This window comes from Petaurus breviceps, unplaced genomic scaffold (genome assembly GCF_028583685.1).
Source record: "Petaurus breviceps papuanus isolate PSGF00001 unplaced genomic scaffold, PetGlider_PUasm1.0 90763, whole genome shotgun sequence".
Classification (NCBI taxonomy): Eukaryota; Metazoa; Chordata; class Mammalia; order Diprotodontia; family Petauridae; genus Petaurus; species Petaurus breviceps.
Window position 1 is genome coordinate 9,035,404 of NW_027187340.1, and position 21,177 is coordinate 9,056,580.

At 38.5% G+C, this 21,177-nt stretch overlaps 1 protein-coding gene across 1 annotated transcript in view; it reads right to left on the bottom strand.

The window, feature by feature from the left end:
* The window catches only part of CWC22 (CWC22 spliceosome associated protein homolog), a 77,959-nt gene extending 59,477 nt beyond the window's left edge, over positions 1-18,482 (bottom strand). Inside the window, exons 1-5 of the mRNA XM_069068561.1 lie at positions 18,224-18,482; positions 7,584-7,739; positions 4,851-4,909; positions 2,793-2,894; positions 628-876 (exon numbers count right to left, since the gene is read on the bottom strand). Of these exons, the coding sequence (XP_068924662.1) occupies positions 628-876; positions 2,793-2,894; positions 4,851-4,909; positions 7,584-7,610 (437 nt within the window). The 5' untranslated portion in view covers positions 7,611-7,739; positions 18,224-18,482. The remainder of the gene's footprint in view (positions 1-627; positions 877-2,792; positions 2,895-4,850; positions 4,910-7,583; positions 7,740-18,223) is intronic.
* Between the last annotated feature and the right edge of the window lie 2,695 nt (positions 18,483-21,177).

Sequence of the window (21,177 nt, forward strand, 5' to 3'; positions counted from 1 at the left end):
TGAATAACCTCTAAGGTTCCTACTCATTATGCTTTTGGTCCATCTAGTTGTATCGATCTGTGAGTGGGCTATGTGTATGATTCTATTCCAGTGAGCTAACTTCTACCTTCTTTCCCCTTCCATTTGTATAGAGATCAGATAGGACAAGATCTAAATGTTTTACTAAAAAGTCAGATTTCTATTGGGTTGGAATATTTTCTCTTTCAACACTAAAAAAAAAATCTGCAATTCTAATTAGAATGTGAATGCTTATACAGGTTGCCTTCAAAATTCAGATTATTTTCCCAAAAGCTCACAACCACTTGTAGTAGATATGGATATAGCAACTGAATACTTACCAAAGAATGAATGGATAATAAAACTACAAAAAGCAGAAGCCATATAATCATTGCTCAAATTATCTGTTACTTTCTTAAAGAGAAGGGGAGTGATGGGATGGGTCAATGTCAATCTTCTAATGGAGCAAAAAGCAGCAAAGGAAGTTCTCTAAGAATCATCACCATTTCTTTCCAAAAATCCATTTGTACCTATCTGATGTCTACGAACTCTCACATACCAAGTACTAGATCCTTTACCTTTCACAGAAGAGTATCATTATCTAACTGGACATCTAGTAATGCTAAGTACCTGTTTTTATCTGTAATCTGTTCTTGCATCATCCGGAGTTTTGCTGGAGGAATGTAAGCGCCACCTGTGCGAGTGAGGAGTGGATCCACGTCGTCTTTCTTCTTCTTTGTCGGGGGTTCATCCTGAGCAGATGAGCTCTGAGTTGCTGCTCTTTCTGTACTCCTGCCTGGTGAAGGAGATTTTCTGTACCTTCTCCGATCAGAATCTCTTTCTCTCTCTCTTTCCCTGCGTTTTTCTCTATCCCTCCCTCTATTGTGGATGAAGAAAAACAGAAGGAAGAAAAAAAAATCTAAATTCACTTCATTCAGTAATTACAACACACAAAACATTATTTAAATTGCTACATGGGGCAAGACATAAGAAACAATATAACATAGCTCCTATTCTCAGAAAACTAAGAACCTGGTTGAAGAGACAACCATACAAAAAAACAAGGGTTAAAGAAAAACACAAGAGACAACATAATGTGCTGCTGCACATGATTAGGTGCCAAGCAAGGAGTGCACCTGGGTGGCTATGAGTTTGAAGAGGACAGGCATTTCTGAACACAAGTTGGAGAAGAATAGCATTAACAAAAAGGAATCAGAATTGCATATTCTTGGGAAAGTAAGAAGATTAGTATGTGTAGAATAAAGGATCTGTGAAGAACATTAGTAGGGGAGAACTTTGTAAAAGTAGGTTGGAAGTAAGTTATGAGGGGCGGCTAGGTGGTGCAGTGAGTAAAGCGCCAGCCCTGGAGACAGGAGAACCCTAGCTCAGTTCCAGCCTCAGACACTTAACACAAAAAAACCTAGCCATGTAACCTTGGGCAGGTTACTGACCCCCAATTACCCTCCAAAAGGCAAAAAAAAAAAAAGAAGAAGTTATGAACTCTTCAAAACCAGTCTGGGGAGATTGGGCCTTTTTCCTAGACTACTGACAAAACCTCCCGGTTGATTTCCCTGCTTCAGTTTCTCCTCCCCCGCTCAAATCCATCTTCCTCACACCAAAGGTTTAGTCACAATGTCCCTGGAAGCTCTGCTAGATCTCTGCAGGCTTCCTCTATGCGACACTTAAAAGCCCTTCCCAATCTGGTTTTGTCTTTCCCAGCTCACCACATGTAACTCCCCTTCACGTACTCCACTTGCAGCCAGACAAGCTTACCTGTTGCTTTTGGTTATGATCTTCATCTCCCAAGTTTACATCTGACAGCTAGGACTGCCCCCCATATCTAGGACGGACTTGACCCTCACTTCCATGTTTAACAATTCCTATTTTCCTGAGGGATTCGTCTCATACGCTACTTCATAAAAAGAGATCAAACCTAAGTGCCCTCCTACTAGTGTTCTCAAAAGCCTACCCCTGACTCTCCTAACCCAGATACAAAGTATGCTCCTTGAAGGTAACAAGTGCTTCATTTGTGTCTTCCTTCCTCCAGAATACAGCTCAGTGCTGGCACACAGTAAACTAACGAATGACTGTATATGGTAGGTGATAGGGTGAGTCATAGGTGTTTTTAGCAGGACAAAGGTGTGATGAAGCAGGTATTTTTTTAAAAAATGAATATAGTGTAAGGTATGTATACGCACTGAAACAGCCCAGGAAACACTTCTGGAAGCAATCTAAATATGAGGTTGTCACTTTAAGTTATAATTTAATTCAACAAACACTTATTAAACGTTTTCTAGAGGCATAAAAAGACAAAAACAAAACAGCTCCTGTGTCAAGGAATTTACATGTTATACAAATAGGTAAATATAAAGCAATTTTAAAAGAAGAAAGCACAAACAGCTGGAGGATAATGAAGAGTTTTACTGAAAAGGTGATGTATAAGCAAAGCTTGAAAGGAAGTTAGGATTCTGAAGGCAATGTGCTACAGTGAAGAAAGCTGATTTTGGAGTCAGGTACACCCAGATTCAAGAGCTTGATAGCCTATGTATGTATGGTTCAGTCTCTTTTTGAAAACTGGAAGCAAATTTGTTCCTCACCGTTTCTCTGGCCCCTTTCTCTTCTGTTCTAACTTTCCCCCCCACACTGAAGAAGAAAGGTGTTTAATAAAAATCTATTTCATGCTACACTGCATGCACTAAGTTTACTCTCAACATGGTATACAACTTTAAAGAAGCTAATTCTAGATTTCTGATAAGAAAATTCAAATGCCAATTCAATTTTTCCATAATACTAACCGCGATTCCATGGTACTATCATTTGAATGTCCTCGTCCTGAATATTCTTGATCTGACCTGCTGTGATCTCTGTCTCGGGGGGATCGTTCCTGTTCTTCATATCTAAGAAATCCAATGAAAAAGCAAGAATGATAAGATATAAAGTAATATGGTATTAAATACTGACTGCTGAGAATCCTACCCGTTAGCATCAAATAATCAAATCCGTTTTGATCACATCTAGAAGACCACAAGTAGGGTAGGTTTGACCGCATCATCTTCCCCATTCAATAAAGTCCAGTGGCTCCCTTTCATTTCTAGATCAAATATAAAATCCTCTTAGTGTCATTCAAAACCTTTTATAATCTGCTCCCTCCTCTACTTTTTAAATCTTCTTGTACCTTACTCTCTGCCACATCTTCTTTGATGTAGTGACACAGGTCTCCTGGATGTTCTATGGACAAGACACCCCATCTCTCAGCTCCAGGCATCTTCTCTACCTATCCCTCACGCATGGAATTTTCTCCCTCCTCACCTTTGCCTTCTGGCTTCAAGTTCCACCTAAAATTCCATCTTCTCCAGGAAGTCTTTCCCAACCCCTCTTAATTCTAATGTCTTTCCTCTTTTAATTATCTCCTATTTCCCCTGCATTTAGCTTGTTTGTACATATTTGTTTGCTCATTATCTCCCCAGGGACTGTCTCTGGCCTCATTTGGTTTCCCCAGCACTTAGCACAGTGCCTGGAACATAGTAGGTTAATAAATGCCTACTTGACTGACTGGCTATTGCTGAAAAATATTGGCAGTTAAATCTGCAAGGGCTCATCCACCGAGCCTTAAAAGTTTTATATCCATGATTACAGGTTCAAAAATCAAGTGCTAGAAGGGATCTCATGAGCCCTCTTGCTCTACCCTCTCATTTTACATATGAGGCAGCTGAGACCCAGGAAGGTAAATCTATTGCCCAAAGCCACACATCTTCACAAGTCTTAGTGAATCACATTCAAGGTTTTGGTCCCGGTTGAATTTGCCTTTGGTTGGATATGCACAGCTCAATTTTCAATCTGAGAAGGCACTATGCTAAAGAGGTTCCACCAACCCTTAATGGTTTATTTCGTATCTAGTTGCCAGCAAAAAAGTTTAGGTGAAAGGTGAATTTTTCAATTTTAAAAGAACAAAAAAAAAGGAAAAGAAGGAGCAAGTTGTTTCTAATGGTTTATTCCCTAATTCTCTTTGCCCAATCCAACATAAACAAAATCATGACCTAATTTCAGTGTGGTTATCCAACTCATTAGCTTAAATAATCTAAATACTATATTATGAAACTGTGTTATACAGTTTTAGAAAAGATGGATATTGGGGTACTCAGCTTTGATCTTATAATGATGACAGTGGTAGGTTACTCAACTGGGAAAAGAGTTACTTTTATACACTTCACTTTTTAAAAAATGTATTTTTTTTCACTAGAATTTTAAAATAAGAAAATCTCAAATATTTAGTTGATATGCAAAATATTACCATTTACCTAATAATTACAAATCATAATTTCACATGAAATCAATCAATAAACATTGATTAAGCACCTACTATGTACCACAGAATATGTTTAGTGCCAGAGATACAAAAAAAGAGACAAAAAACAGTCTCTGTCCTCAAGGAGCTTACAATCTAACGGGGGAAACAACATGCAAACTAATAAATACAAAGCAAGCAATATATAGGATGAATAGGAAATAATTAACAGATGGAAGGCACTGGGATTAAGAGGGATAAGAGAGGTTTTATAGAAGGTAAAATTTCAGTTGGGCCTTAAAAGAAGCCAGGGAGGTCAGTAGTTGGAGCATAGGACTGAGAACATTCCAGGCAGGAGGGACGCTCAGTTCATAAGACCAGTTCATCTTAAGAGTCCCTTTATATGGGTTTAGTTATGGAAATACCTGAGGACTTTCTAGAAGGCAGTTACACATCTCAGTTGGTTAGAGACCATGGGACTTGCAGATAATACACTGTGAAACTGGAGTCTATTTCTAACATTTCTAAATTGTAGATCTGAACTGCATTTGGAACATAAAGTTTATACCTATCTTCTGGAGAAGAACTCCTCTGAGAAAGCTCTCTTCTTTCATGACCAGAATTATGCTTTAAGGAGAAAAAGGAAAAACAAAAACAAAACACATAAGAATTGTTTCAAGATACATTTTTAGCCTAGTACTGAATAAATGTCACCTAGAAATTATTTTTATGTAACTAGGAGTATGTTTGTTAAAATAAATTCTAGGCAATGAAATATATTTGGGTAAAAAAGGAATACTACAGAAACACCTTGGTCACTTGCATGTCATTTTTAACTTATGCAAATATTCTCATGTTACTTACAACATGAAGCTTCTGTGCTCAAAGCCTGCACCAAAATAAAGACATTCAAAGCTGAACTCTGCTAGGTTCAAGAGTCACTTTTGCTGAAATCTGCTATCCATTATAACATCTCTGTGTTTTCTCATTGAAAAGTCATCGCAAATCACTAAAACCCAAAGTAAACATTAAAGGGCTAGAAAAATTATGGGCCAGAACAGATGTGGGACAGCTCTTAAATCTGAAAACAGAAGCTATATACATACAGCTGTGCTAACATGGATAAGAAGAAAGAGAATCAACTATACTTAAATGTTGCTAGCTGGAAAACTATGAGGATCTCCAATAACATAGGCAAGTAAGACTGTGCCAACAAAATGGTTCCCAATTATATAACATCAAATACATCAATAATTTTAGAATCTAGCCTATCCACTTTTGCAATTTTCCTGATAGAAAGCAAGAAAAACAATGAGATATACTAACTCTCTTAGCAATGTGACTTGACTCTCTTAGCAACTTCCCAACCAGGGATTATTATGAAAACATTTGCAGACATCAAACTACACATGACCGTCTATTTTGGTTTATTAGACCTATCTTTAATGCTGATATTATAGATTTTTAAATCACGATTAAAATTCTGATAGAAGTAGGAAATTTAATTTCTGTAAAATAGTTGAAAAGAAAATTAAAAAAAAAACCTGTGTTAACTAAATTTAAGTGACATATAGTCTTTAGCCAAACTTTTCAATCACGTACCTGGAGGAAAAGAGGTTTATTATACAATTGGCTTGTGCACTTATCTGCATGTATGACTTTTTTATATAAACGTACTTGGAAAAAAATTTTTATTCATTAGGGTCAAATAAATGATATCTCCTTTTATAATTTTATATTTTCTGGTGAATAGCAGGAACAAATCAATACATTTACTAATATAGTTTTAGACAGTATTAAAGAACTTAATAATTTTATCTTTTCATATCTTTGCATAGTAAACCTACGGGTATATATATGTAGACCAATTATTGTATATATCTATTTAGACAAAATCTGCAGCTTAAGATACATAATTATTTTGATTGTCACTGCTCTCCAAATTTTAAGCATAGTTTAAAAGCCAAGGTTAATACAGAAAAAAGATTTTTAAATAGTCATTCAGTATGCCTAATACTTTAGGCTACATTTGTCCATAAAGTGAAGCATAATCACACAAGTAAGCATGTGACAGACTTTTAAAAGATCTAATATAGTTCTAATAAGACTGGTTAAATCACACTAATGACCAAAATAATGGGGTACAAAAGAGTTCATTATGCTACCAGTATATTGGCTTACTAATACTTATTATGTACAAATTCAATTCAGTTCAACAAGTATTTGCTGAGTACTAATAAGGTATAGGCAATGGGAAAACAAGGCAAAACCAATGTAGTCCTTTCCCTCATGGAGATTATTAGGTATATGAGGGGCAGGGAAAGAAAAATAAGGTAGAGAGCCTAGCCTCAATCAATCAACGAGCATTTATTAAGAGCCTACTAATTGTCAGGTCCTATGCAAGGCTCAGAGATAGAAAGATGAAAAAATGACACAATCTCTGGCATCCAAGAGCTCACAACTTAATTGGTGGATATTTTGCCCACAAATTGGTAAGAAAGGCATGATGAGACAAATAAAAGGTCCAAACAAAGTACCCTTGAGAAATTTAAGGGAAGAGTGATAATATTTTTAGCCATGGGGATTAGCAAGGGCAGGTAGGCTGAATGAACATGAATAATTTTTTAATGTAACTCCCAAAGTCACTGAGACATCATATGTACATAGCTTCTACAGATACTTGTGAAGGAACAAATGTTGCTTCAGAGAACTGCCCAACTTCCTCTCAAGATCTCTTTTCCAAGACTTGTTAAGATTTTGATTCCATCTAATAGAAAGTTTTTTTGGTCTTTTCATGCCTCTTAAACTTCTTGGAGCAGTAAGCAGAAGCCAAGATTTGTGAAACCATGAACTGGGAGAACTTCTCATATCTGATATCTACGATTTAGAACCAGGAGCCCTCAGGGACCATCTAGTCCAACTCCCTCATTTTATCTATAATGAATGTGAAGCCCAGGGTGGCCAGGTAACTTGTCCATGTAAAAAGCAGCAACAAAGGGGATAAAAACCTGGATTGCTGGAGTGCCACACCTTGTACCACATGCCTCTTGCAAAGTGCAGACATTAAGAGAATGTATCAGAGAGAGAGTACACTTTTACAAGTCTTCAAATATTGTTATGGTTTCTCTAAGGTAAAAGATTGTTTTTGTGTTTTCCTACTATAAATATTCTAAAAGTCACCTTTTTTCCTAATTCTTGACGAACAACTATAGTACTGACAAATGCTTTTCCTTCATCCAATGCCATTTTAAAATAGTACTTTTCTCTTTATCTTACCTAATGGAAACCTAAAAATACTTACTTTCACATGGGCCACGCTACTTTTCATTTTCTGTTGTTTATTTCTGTCTGTAGTAGTCTGTAAGCAGTCCACTAACTGCTCCAAATTGGCATAAAGAATTTGATAGTATGAATTCCTTGGTAATCAGTTTTTCCCTCCTGAATGAAGAAATTTCATCTATAAAACACACACACACAAAATCAAAAGTCCACTTTTGTCAACAGAAGTGAAAAAATGTGTTTTAAATAGCACATGATATATTAATTCAACACAGTAGAGACTTGGCACTTTCTCACAAGATAATACAAAAGATAACATAAAAGGTCCAATTTATACAACAATAAAATAAAAAAGAAATACCCTGTGGAGTTTCATATCCATAATAGATAAATAAATGTTAAACAACAAAGATAAAAATAATAGAAAGAATGATAAATTTTCATTTTCTGTTCCTTCCAGGGGACCAGCAGAAACAAAAAAAATGGTAAGAAATGAGGCAGAAGTTTACATGGGCAGCATGATGACTGCAAGAGTGGTCAAGCAAGTAGCATCAGTGGGCAGAAAGAATTCTGGGGAGACACTAGGTCTAATGGCAATTGCTCACCAAAGTCTAAAGACAAATAATAAGGACTTTAACACTAAAATTTCTTCATCTGATGATTTAGAAAAAAAAATTTGCCTAACTTTATCATTTTAAATTTCTTACTCAAACTCACACCAATATAAGAGCTGCAACATCACTGCACACCTTATCACTTGAAAGTGAGCTGAGGACTCAATTGTTTGACAAGAATTCCATAAAAAAATAAATGACAGAATCCCCAAAGTTCTCCACTTTCACTTAGCATAGTGATGGCTTGCTGAAATAAGTGTATCCCATTTAACTGCAGAAGAATAGAAAAGTAAATGTATTGTGGTTCATTTGAAGGAATACAGACCTACAAATCGGAGGAACCAATCGACTCTCCTACTCCCTTAGTCCATGTCCTGGGCAGGAATTTAATTTCACAAAGTTCCTATTTCTTCATCTATAAAATGAGCAGGTTAAATGGCAGGATCTTCAAATGCTGCCTGATATTTACTACATGACCCTGGGAAAGTCATTAATTGTCCCTCAGTCTCAGTTTCAACTTCAGCATCAAATATAAAATCTTTTGTGCTTAAATATTTTATGAGTATACCTTATAGCATATTATCTGTAGCTATTAGCTAGAAATGTTCAAGAATTTGCAAACTTCACTTTAATGACTGAGATATTTTATCACTTAGTTTTGATGATTGAGGTTTAAAGAATCTGATCATATTTCTCTAATATGCATATATTCTAAGTCATATGCACTTTGTGATGCTGTGACATTTGCCTCCACACTGTTCCTCCACAAGCCTCTCCATCTCCCAATTCAGGGCATTTTCCCTCAAGTCTGGTATGCTCTCCCTCCTCATCCCTATTTCCTGGCTTCCCTGGCTTCCTTCAAGTCTTCAGTCTGGGCCTCTCCTTATATAAGGTCATTAATTAGTTCCTCCCCTTCAAGGAGTTCACAAGTTCTGCTTCTCAACAAAGACTTGATACAATCATGGGCAAGAACTGAAACAAGGTGTTAATTACTTCTTTGCTTGCCATTACACTACCCTAAAGAAACTCAAGATCTAATGGAGGAGACAAAATGAAAACAATTATATACAAAGAGGATATATAGAGGATAAATTGAAGCTGGTCACAGAAGTGAGGCTCTGGGATTAAGGGCACCAGGAAAAGCTTCTTGAAGCAGGTACAAGGAGCAGCCAATTTCATACAAAGCGTCCCAACCTTCCACTACTGAGACACAACCTGTACTTAGTTAAATAAATTCAAGGTACCCAGAGGCAGGAAAGCACCCTGGCCATTGGGGGTGGGGGAAACCATCCTGGATTCTGAGCACAAAAGGACCTTTAGAGGCCATCAAATCCAACTCAAGTCATTTTACAGATGAGGAAAATGAAGCAAGAGGATCACAGAAGTAATAAGTGGTAGGGGATTAGGAAAGGCTTTGGAGAAAGAACCTGCAATGAATATTTCTGAAAGAAGCTAAGGATTCTAAGAGGTGGTGAGGTAGTAATACATTCAGGTACTGAGGCCAGCCTCTGTAAAACATGGAGATAAGGGAGGAAACGCCAGTTGTAGGGAAATTTGGCTGGCATGGTGTATAAAGAGAGCAATGTGACATAAATTTGGAAAGGTGATTTGAAGCCTGATTGAGGAGGGCTTTAAGCACCAAAGTGAAGTCTGTATTTTATCTTAGAGGCTGGCAGCTAGGTTAGGTAGAGTGTGCATAGAGCATTAGACATATCATTGGGAAGAATTCAAATTCTGCCTCTGACACACAAAAAGTAATTTTAGGCAAATCAGTTTATCTTCCGGTTCCTCCCTTTCTTCATCAGTGAAATAGGCATAATAATAGTACCTATCTCTCAGGGTTGAGGTGAAGAACAAATAAGTTAACATATAAGTGCTTTGCAAACACTAAAGGGACATACAAATGCTCATTATTATAGAGGAGAGGGATCATATTGGCAGAGTCAAGCCTTAGGAAGAACAGAAAAAAAAAACATCCAAGATAATGGAGAGAGAACACTTTTAAATGCAAGTGGGGCTCAATTGTATTTTAATACTTTGTCAAATTGTTCTCACACATTACATTTATCTTCAGAAGAAAGGGAAGAGAATAGTGGGGTGGTCTGTCATCATACATAATAGTCTTAAACACAATGTTTCTGAAGCAGCAAGTAATGATAAAACTATTTTCGTGTATATGATTAGGTCAAAACTTTCTGGTTCATTTGAGTAGCAACAATGTACCACAGATCTCTGGCTAATTTACTAAATACAGCAAGTAATAATGTAAAATAATGTAAAAATATAGCAAGTAAAAATGTATTGGCAAATACTATTTGAGATCATTACACATTCACTGCACTAAGAGGAATAATCAATGATGAAAAGGTTGTGGAAAGAAAGACACACAAATACATAGCTGGAGGAGTTGGAATCAGTATAATTATTCTGGAAAACAATTTGGAATTATGCAAATGAAGTGGCTAAAATGTCCATAATCCTTGAACCTGAGATTCTGCTTCCAGGAATATACTCCAAGAGAACTGACCAAAAAAAAGTCTCCATATACACCAAATTTATAGCATCACTTTTCCTGGTAGAAACCGTTATCCTGTGCAGGAGAAAAAAAAACTGGAAAGAGAGTGGATGTCCATCATTATCTTTTGAGGAATGACAAAACAGTGTGCATGAATGTAATGGAATACTAACGTCCTTTAAGAAATTATGTATATGATAAATACAGAAAAGCAGTAAGGACTTCCATGAATTGATACAAAATGAAGTAAGCAGAGCCACATTGATCAAATATACACAATGACTACATGTCATTGGAAAAAACTGCCACCATGAACCAACTGAAACCAAGTATGAAAAAACAATCTTGGCCCCAAAGAAAAGATAAGGTTCCTGTTCCTTTGAAGGGGATGGTTGGGTGGGTAAAAAAGTATAAAATACAGAACATAATGTTCAGATTTGGGGAATGTCTTGGTCAATTTTAGCGTTAGCCTATTTTTTTTTACTCTTCCCCTTGGGTAGAGGAGTAATATTGTCAGGTTCACGATTTAGGTTTATCAGTTTAATTCCCTATAGCTAAAGGCATTTATTTGAGACCCCTGTGTCTAGCACCTTCTAGGCAATTAAAAAACAAAACAAAATGAACCTGGAGGACTTAGTCCCTGCCTTTATGAATTTACAGAATTATTACAGTAAATCAAGAAACCATTTTTCCTGGCACCCTCCAGCTTCTATAATAATAAAGCTATTTCTGTTATTTTATCTTTCAAAGAATCTTGTATAATTCCAACATGCATAGGAGATTATATTATTGGAGAAGAACCTTTAATACAGTATTTTGCTCTAAGTCAAATGCCTTTTTATAGACAGTAAGTAGAATGGGATTTTGTATTCCCTTTATTGTTTGCTAAATTATGTGATAGTATGTAAAATGTGGTCTAGATAACTATTAACTTCAAAGGTGGTATTAAACAGAAGCATATTCAACAAAGGTTTTGTTGAGGAGATCCAGTGCTGAGACCAGATTAAAGGGAATGACCTACAGACAGTAAAGGTCCTCCAGATGTCTGTTTATACATGGTGATGTATCAATTACATAAAGCCCTAGAGCATCTTGGAGGCTTCTAAGTGAAATCTGTAATCATTCAGAAGCTCTCAGTGGTGTCTACAAAGGAAAAAAGAAATGGATGAAGAATGTCTTGGTCCACATAATGATATCCACAACCTACAGCATGATGTGCATGGACACCACAAATGGACAGTAAGTCCGACCAAGGATTGAAAAGGAAAATAAATTGCTGTTAAATAATTACAAAAATATGTATTTTGACACTGACAATTTGGAGAAATGGGAACAGGAATGGATAGTGAAAAGTATGTTAGAGAATATCAATCAGAAGTAAAAAGAACATCTAGAGACAGAAATTTCATACCTATAAACAGGTGCCCCCAAAATTTGAGTGCAGTTTTAAGCTTTGATGGCTTAAAACTGCACTCAGATTCTAGAAACACCATGGATCTAAGTTCAAATAGTATCTCTGCTGATTACTTCGGATGAGACCTTAGACCAATTTCTGAACCTCCCTGGGCCTCAGCATCCTCACCTAACAAAATAAAAGGGTTGGATTATAAGGTTACTGAGGTCCCTTCCATCTCCAGAACAATGAATTTCTGATCCTATAAACAGACATTAACTCATTAACTAATGTGGAAGTCATTCCTGAATCAGCTCTCTGTATGTGGTCAAACCAATGGTTTGTTAGAATAAAGATCAAAATGAACACAGATCTAGAAAAATAAAAAAGAGAAACCAGTATCACATGTAACTATAACTCCAACTTGACCTATTTAAAAAAATTTTTAGTGCTGAAACATGTAATATGGACATATGAAGGAAACTCGCAACATCTTTATTCTATATCCCCTTCTGCCCCCTCAAAGTCACACTCCTAGTTCAGTCTTTTACTTCTCTCTCCAATAGTTTTTGTGTTGGGTCTCCCTAACTTCCATCATTCCCCATACCATCTTCCACGCATCAGCTGAGGTGATTTTTCTAAATCATAGATAGGTCTCTCCTACTCAAGGAGCTACATTGGCTCCCTATGACCTCCAGGATCAAATTTAAGATCTCTGTTTGGCATTTAAAGCTCTTCATAATTGGGCCTCTTATTATCTTTCCAGTCTCTTTATACCTTAGTTCTCACCAAACACTCTAGGATAGAACTATACTGACTTGCATTTCCTGGAACGTGATATTTCACCTATCTCTATGCCTCTGCATGGGCTGTCAACCATGTCTGGACCATTATGTTCCCCTTCCATTTAGTTTCCCAGAATTCTTTCAAGATTCAGCTCAACTCATTATCTTTTTCCTCAAACATCCCTTCTTTCAAACTTCTTTATTACTGCTAAGGTTACTGCCATCCTCCCAGAATCCCAACCCCAATGTCATCCTCAACTTCTTACTTTCTCACTCCCTATATCCAATCTATTGCAAAGGTCTATCGATTTTTTCTTCCTAACATTTTTCACATATGCCCCCTTCTCTCCTCTGACACTGCCACCACCCAGGTGCAGGCCCTTATCATCTCACACCTGGTTACTACAGTAGCCTGCTGGTTGGTCTGTCTACCTGAAGTCTCTCTTCAGTCCATCCTCCACAAAAAAATCTTCCAAAAAAAAAAAAACAAACCCACCCCTCCTCCCACTTTAATAAACTGTAAAGGCTTCCTATTTCCTTCGTGGTCATGTAGAATATACTGTTCCGTGTTAAAGCCCATCATAACCCATCCTCTCTCCCCACCTTTCGTTCTTCTTACACCTTAACACCCCCTCCCACCCCATGCACTGAGATGCAGCTAACCCGGACCTCCTCAAGGCCTCAACTGTTCCTCAACAAGACACTCCCATCTCCTAAACAATTAGGGGTTTTTCACTGACTTGTTCCCCTTTGCCTGGAATGCTCTCCCTCCTCAAATTTGCTTCCTGGCTTCCCTGAAGACCCAGCTAAAATTCCACCTTTTGAAGAAAACTTTTCGCAGTCCCTTTTCATTCAAGAGCCTTCCCTCTGTGCATTATTTCCAATTTGTCTTGTACATAGCTTGTTTATACAGTTGTTTGCATGTTAATTCTCCCACTAGATTCTAAGTTCCTTGAGGGCAGGGACAGTCTTTTGCCTTTCTTTGTATCTTCAGTGCTTAGGATATATTAGGCACTAAATTATTAAATGAGTATTGATTATTTACTGATTTTCTGCAGGTCACCTATTCTGGTCCTCCCAGTAGGCAATGCCAGTGCATATTTTTTCACATGCTGTCTTCCCCACTTGGAATGTACACTCTCTCAGAGTAGGGACTATTTTTTTAACCTTTCCTTGTATCCCTAGTACTTAGCACAGTGCTGGCACATAATTAGGTGCTTAATAAAAGCTTGCTGATTAAATGACTGAAAAAACAAGCTGCCATGAGAAGACCAAAAAAATCCTTTAAAAAGCACCTTATTTAGCAAATATATGACTTCCTCACCAGCAGAAATAAAGTTGCTAACAGCAAAAATAGTTTAGAATATTTGTTAGATATTAGGGAAAGAAAAAAGAGAAATGATAGAGGGTAAAACCAGTTTAAAGAAAGCTGGGTGAGAGACTGAACTAAGCAAAATTGTATCTAGGACATTTAAGAAGTTAAATGGAGGAAGAGTTGAAAGTTGAAAAAGAAATGGAAAGATTAAAAAACTAAGGATCCACTGGAAAACTTGAAGCCAGTTGATGTGAGTTCCTTCTCCTCCTTTCTTCTGGTTTCTACAAATATGCTTATGTCCCCCTCATCCTTAAAAAAAATCTTCACTTGATCCATCTGTCTATTCCTTGTATCCAGAAAGGATATGGCTAAAACTCCATGAGAAAGCCGAATGTCATTGCTGCCTCTGTTTCCTCTTCGTTCACTCTCAAACTCTTTGTAATCTGGTTTCTAACTTTATCATCCAACAGATGATATCACTCACTATCTTTGAAGTTATCAATGATCACTAAATTGATAAACCCAAGGGACTTTTCTCAATCCTGCACCTCTCTGTAGTCTTTGACACATTCACCCTGTAATCCTGGATACTGACTTCTCTTGGTTTTTGTGACAATATACTGTCCTTGTTCTTTTATCTATCTGACCAATTCTTCTCAAACTCCCTTGATACATTTTCATCCAAGTGATGCAAGTAAATATGCCCCTCCCCCCTCCAAGGGTCTATGCTGGACCCTCTTCTCCATTTAAACTTTTGTGGAGATCTCACTCCATGGATTCAAACACCATCTCTACAAATAATTCCTACATCTGTTTATTCAGCCAAAACCTCCTGGCTTTCCCTCAGGCATCTCAAACTCAATACATCTAAAACTGAACTCGTTATTTCTCCCCCTAACCCTTCTCCTCTTCTGAACTTCCCTGTGGAGGGCACTATCATCCATCCACCCTCTCAGTTACTGGGGATCATTGATGAGGTATGAGCTCTGGGAGCCCCCTTGACCTCTCCTTGAGTCTCCAGGTGGCCTCCAGATTTCCCACTCTTCCTTAATCACTCATTGACCTCATTAACTCCTCCTGAAGACCCTCTCCAAACTCCTCCTCTAGACCACCCCTAGATTCCTCCCACAGCCTTCTGTATATAAGACCCCATCTTGTCTCCATGTTTGTGAGAGTGCCACAGAATAGTGAGAGCGCCATAGAATGACCTAGCACAGACTTACTCTGTGTCTAATGCAAGCAAACTTTTAATAAACTTTACTTTTCTTTGGCTGAGAGAAGACCTGAGTCAAATTCATTCCGCAGGATCCGGAGTGTTGGTATCGTGTTCGTATCTCTCCTCCCTTCTATTACTCACACAGCCACTACCTTGATTTAAGCGATCATCAGCTTATGCCTAGGTAAGAGCCTAGTTGGTCTTCAAGTTTCTCCCCCCTCCATCCTACACTGAGTTGCCGAAATTTCAATTTGGATTTTTCTTAAGCACTGCTGTGATCCTACTCAATAACTCTAGTGGCTCCCTATCACAGCCAGAATCAAATATGAAAGCCTCTTTGGCTTTCAAAGCCGTTTACAACCAGCCCTCCTTTTACCTTTCTAGGCTTCTTACATTTTATTTACTTCCATACTCTACAATCTAGCAACACTGGCCTTCTTGCTGTTCCTTGAACAAGACATTCCATTTCCCAACTCCATGCCTTTTCACTGATTACCCTTCATGAATGGATATTCCCCCTCCCCACTTCCTCATGGTTTCCTCCAAGACTCAGCTCAAATTCCATCTTCTGCAGGAGGCCTTTCCTAAGGTCTCCTACCCAAGCTTCCCCCCACCTCCCCTTGCTCTCCTCTTCCTTCTGACATTACTTTCCATTTACACTAAATATATTTTGCTTTTGTATCACACATGAGAATATCCTTGAGGGCAGGATCCATGTTTTTGCCTTTCTATTTATTCCCAGCTGTAATTGCTTAACATATGCTTGACTGATTCCTTTTCCAATCTTGACGCTATATTAAAAAGCTAAACTACATATCCTCTACTTTTGAATACCTATCCCCTAGTCCCACCTCCTCTCAACCTGTTTTCCCTAAACCTCAAACCCAGGTTACCCCTAACATCTACCTTCTCTATTATTATTCATATCCTGTTCAATCGTGCTGAGGAAGTCACATAACCAAGCTGGAACCTAATCTTACCTGGTCCTTAATCCAGCAAGGTAATCCTTTTGGCCCTTCTTTAACAGATTATCCAGTCCTCCAAAATTGCTCTTACAAAAAGTTCTTACCTCTTTTACCATTTCCTCCTCACTCCAGAGAAGCCAAAGGCTGTTCTCTTTTGTTATTATAGAAAATTAAGACTATTCACCATGAACTCTCTCTTCTCTAGGTCAATACCCCTTCTTTCCTCCTTTGTTATGATCTCTAAAAGAGACCCTTCTGCTGTGTCCTGGATCCTATAACCTCCAGGTCTCTCTAGAAGTTTGCCCTTGCAATTATACACTGTAATTTTCAATTTCTTCTAATCTACTGGCTTCTTCTTTGCTGTATTCAAACATGCCAAAATATTCCAGAACCTTCAAAACCCTTTACTTGACCTTTTTATGCATTTAAACTATTGACCCCTTGCTTTTCGCTTTCATAAACTCCTAGAAAAAGCTTTCTGTGTTCATCACCTCCACTTGCACCTAACTCTTGAAATCTGGATTCCAAATTCATCACCTTACTTAAATTAACTGCTTTCTCAGGTCTGATAGTTCTACTTCGTGGTTTCCTTTGCTTGATCATCATCAACCCCACAGCCTAGACCTGTATGAATATACCAAAAGGCTCTGTCCTGAGTCCTCTTCTCTCCAGGTGACCACAATCAGCTCACTTGGGTTCACCTATCATCTTTCTGAAGATGATTTCCAGATACCTGTATGTCCAGTCCTAGTCTCTCTCCAGAGCACCAATCTCCCATCACCAACTGCTTGTTAGGACATTTCCAACTGGATGTCCCATAAGCATTTGAAATCCAAACTACCTAGAATAAAACTCATTATCTATACCCTCAAAGCCTCTCCCTAATTCCCTTGTTTTGTTGCTGCCAACATCATCTAGCCTTCCAAACATCCAGGTTCACAAACTCAGTTATCTCGGGTCTTCTCCTCCCTCACCCCTCTCATCCAGTAGCCAAATCTTGTCCATTTGTACATCTCTTGTTTTTGTCCCCTTCTTAATAGTCACAAGTTGAAACTTAATAGTCACTTAGTTGAAACTCTCTCCAACTCTGTCTTGTCCCTCCTCCTTTAAGTGAAATAATGAATAAAGGGTTTGTGCAAGCCCCCAATTAAATAAGCTCTCTATCAGCAGGTACCTTGTCTCAGCTGCCTTATATCCAATCCTTCCTCGTACAGTAAAGAAAGAGACAAAGGTGGGAAAGAGGAGAGAGTAGGATGAGAAAAGAGGAAGAAAGCAAAGAGACTTGGGGAGAGAGGTGGAGGAGAGCAGAGGATGGGGAGAGGAGACAGGGAAAGGAGGGAAGACAAGAAGAGAATAGGAAGGGGGAGGGGAGGAGAGGAGGGAGGGGGAGGGGAAAGTTAACATGGGGGAGAGGAAAAAGAAAGGGGGAAAAGGGAAAAGAGGAATGGGTGTACAAGGTAAAGGGGGGGGGGGGGGATGGACTAGGAGGGAAATAATTAAGTGCCTCAGCGCAGTGCATTAAGCAAACGTCTAAGAAACGTCGATGGAGGCTCAAGCTGGGGCGGCCGCACCTCTAACTGCCCTGAGCCCCTGAGCCCCCGATCCCTCCTAGCGGAGGCAGGGGGACGTTGGCCAGAGCCGACAGTGACCCTTCCACTCCGCCCCGGGCGCGTCCCCGCCGAGCCGCAGAAGCAGACCCCAGCCCCACACGTCGAGGAACGGCGGCTCTGCCCGAGCCTCCTTTGAACAACAAAGCAGCCTCGGTCGGAGGCCACGCTCCCCGCTTCACCAGCCCCCACCGCCGCCCAGCCGCACGCCCACTCTGCTCCTCCATTCCTCCCAAGGCGTTCTGTAAATACCTGGAGCTCCACTGCGCCGCCATAATGCTGGAAGACGCAACTTCCGGTTCCTCTGGCCTTCCTGGTGAATGGGTGGATGTAGAGAGGAAGTGAGTGATAATTGATTTCAAAACCTGGATCTGGAGTAGCCGTCGGTATTTTCAGAGGTGGATTTTTTCTTTTTTCTTGTTTTAAAATAATTCCAAATATCGATATCAATCTACAGAAGCAGGCTCCTCCCAAGCCACCGAACTTTCTACCTTACCAAGATGGTCACTAGGTAAGGGTTCAAAGAAACTACAAGTTCCGGCATACAGCAAAGTAGAGGGGCGAATTCGCGCAGTGCGTACTGGACGATGTAGTACGGCTGGGCCGCAATGCTCTCTGGGAATCGTAGTTTTCCTTGTTATCTCTAGATGGCTGTCCGAAAGAAGAACTGTGGTGCTCCACTTCAAAGCTATCTTTCTGGTTGAGAGGGTTGATAGTCTTTGGATACTCCTCCAGGAAAACCCTGGAAATGCCTAACCGCGTATTTGTTCCTTATGCCTTTCCTAGTTAGAAAGCCTGTAAAGCTTCAGGACCGACTTCAACCATGCAAGAACACGTGACAAAATGTTACTGAGGCTTCACTAACTGGCTGCCTGTATTACTGTCTCTACTAGGTTTGACTTGAAGTATTGAAGGTTTGTTCAAATCCTACCTCTGACTTTACTAGGTGGGCGACCCTGGACATGCTACTTACTTTAACCTTTACTTCCTGAAAAGTGGGAACAGCAGTCTTAGTGCTTTTCTCAGATGAGATCATGTAAGTAAAGTGCTTTGCAAATTTGAAAGTTACAATTTAAACAGAAAACCCTGGTTTTTTTGTGTGTAAAAAGAAATCTGTTCAAGGGTAATAGTGAATGAAAGGGGAAGCAGCATCTTGAGATCTCAGATTATACTATAAGGTAGTAATCATCAAAATACATTTGATACTAGTTAAAATAGAAAACTCAGTGGAAAAACTAGATAAGGACGAATCTGAAATTAATTAATTTGGAATAGTAACTGATAGAAACCCAAACTAGTTACTATTCAGAACTGGAAACTAGTTTGGCCGAAATTCAATTTAAACCAAGATCTTACAAAATATTACAAAATAAGCTCAATATACATACCAACCTAAATGTTAAAACTCTCTCTCTCTCCCCCTCTCTCCCCCTCTCCCCCTCTCCCTCCCTCTCCTTCCCTCCCTCCCTCTCTCTCTCCCTCTCTCTTCCCCCTCTCTCCCCCCTCTTTTCCTCTCCCACTCTCCTACACACCAAAACACCCCTAGAAGAACAGAACTTCCATGGCTGCGAGAAGAATTCTGAACCAAGGGATAAAAATGTTCTTAAAAGATGAAATTGAGATTATTTTGATTATATAATATTGAAAAGCTTTTGCACTAACAAATCAATGCAATGAGATTAACAAAGAAGTTTTTGTTTGGGTAAAAATCTCTGCCTCTAATATTTGTGATCAAGATGCAGCATTCAAGATATATAGGAAGCAAACACAAATATTTGAGACCTAGCTATAATTCCCCAATAAATAAGTGGTCAATGGATAAGAACAAAAAATTTCAGAGGAATTGCAAGTTATTGAACATATGAAATGTTAATTCACATCACTAATAATAAATTCATATCCAAACAGTCCAGTTTCACCTCATACCCAACAAATTGTCAAAGATGACAAAAGATAAGTATAGATAATGTTGAAGAGGCTATGAAAAGATAATACACCAGGGCAGCTAGGAGGTGAGCACCGGCTCTGAAGTCAGGAGGGCCTGAGTTCATATCCAGACTCAGACACAACACAAAAACTAGCCATGTGACCTTAACTTCACCTCACTTGCCCTACCTTCCCCCCTCCAAAAAAGCAAAAAAAAAAAAGATAATACACCAACATACTGTTAGATGTTAGAATCCAACCATTTGGGAAAGCAATTTGGTATTATGTTTAAAAAGTAACTCAATATACATAACAAGGATATATTACTGCTAGACATGTCCACAAGAAAATAAAGGATAGAAAAAATTTCCCATACATATCAAATTAACATGTTTTGTAGTAGCAAAAAACTGGCAACAAAGTAGTTGTCCAATTAGTGAATGGCTACACAAGCTATATATTAATGTAGTGGAAGTAAAATATTATTTTGTACAAGAAATACTGAATATAAAGAATTAAAAGAAACATGGGAAGACTGACAATGCAAAATAAAGTAAACAGAAGTAAAGAAAAAACTATAGCAATATAAATGAAAAGAACAACAAAAAAGAAAAACTGGTATAATGACCAAACTTGACCTTAGAGAAGAATTTTAAAAATGTAGTTCCTTAGCTTCCTTGTAGAGGTCAGGGACCAATTGTTGTAGAAGATTGTACATTCTTGCATTCTGGGTCAATGTCTTGGTTAATTGTTGAACTCCTTTTTCTCTTTTTTAAGATTCTTTAAGATTAGGTGGGTTGGATCAGTGAGTGGGGGTAAAGGATATACTCAGAGAAGAAGATGATAGAATATAAGAATAATGATCATAATAGCTGGCATTGATGTAATACTTTATAAATATTATCTTATTTGATGTTCACAACAACCCTGAGAAGTAGTATTATCATCCCCATTAAATTATATTTATAGATTCCACCTGCTATTAATTTTTTGAAACACATATAAGTATGTTGTGATGCCCCAAGACACGGCTTCTGGTTGTTAAAAATTTTTGGTTGGGGTCGGCTAAGTGGCACAGTGAACAGAGCATCGGCCCTGGATTCAGAAGGACCTGAGTTTAAATACGGCCTCAGATGCTTGACACACTAGCCATGTGAATTTGGGCAAGTCACTTAACCCCAATTGCCCTCAAAAAAAAAAAACCTTTTTGGTCATAGGTTGGCTCCCCAAAAGCTTCTGTCCCTTTTTCTCTCTTTCAGTCTCTGTCTCTCTTCTTTCCT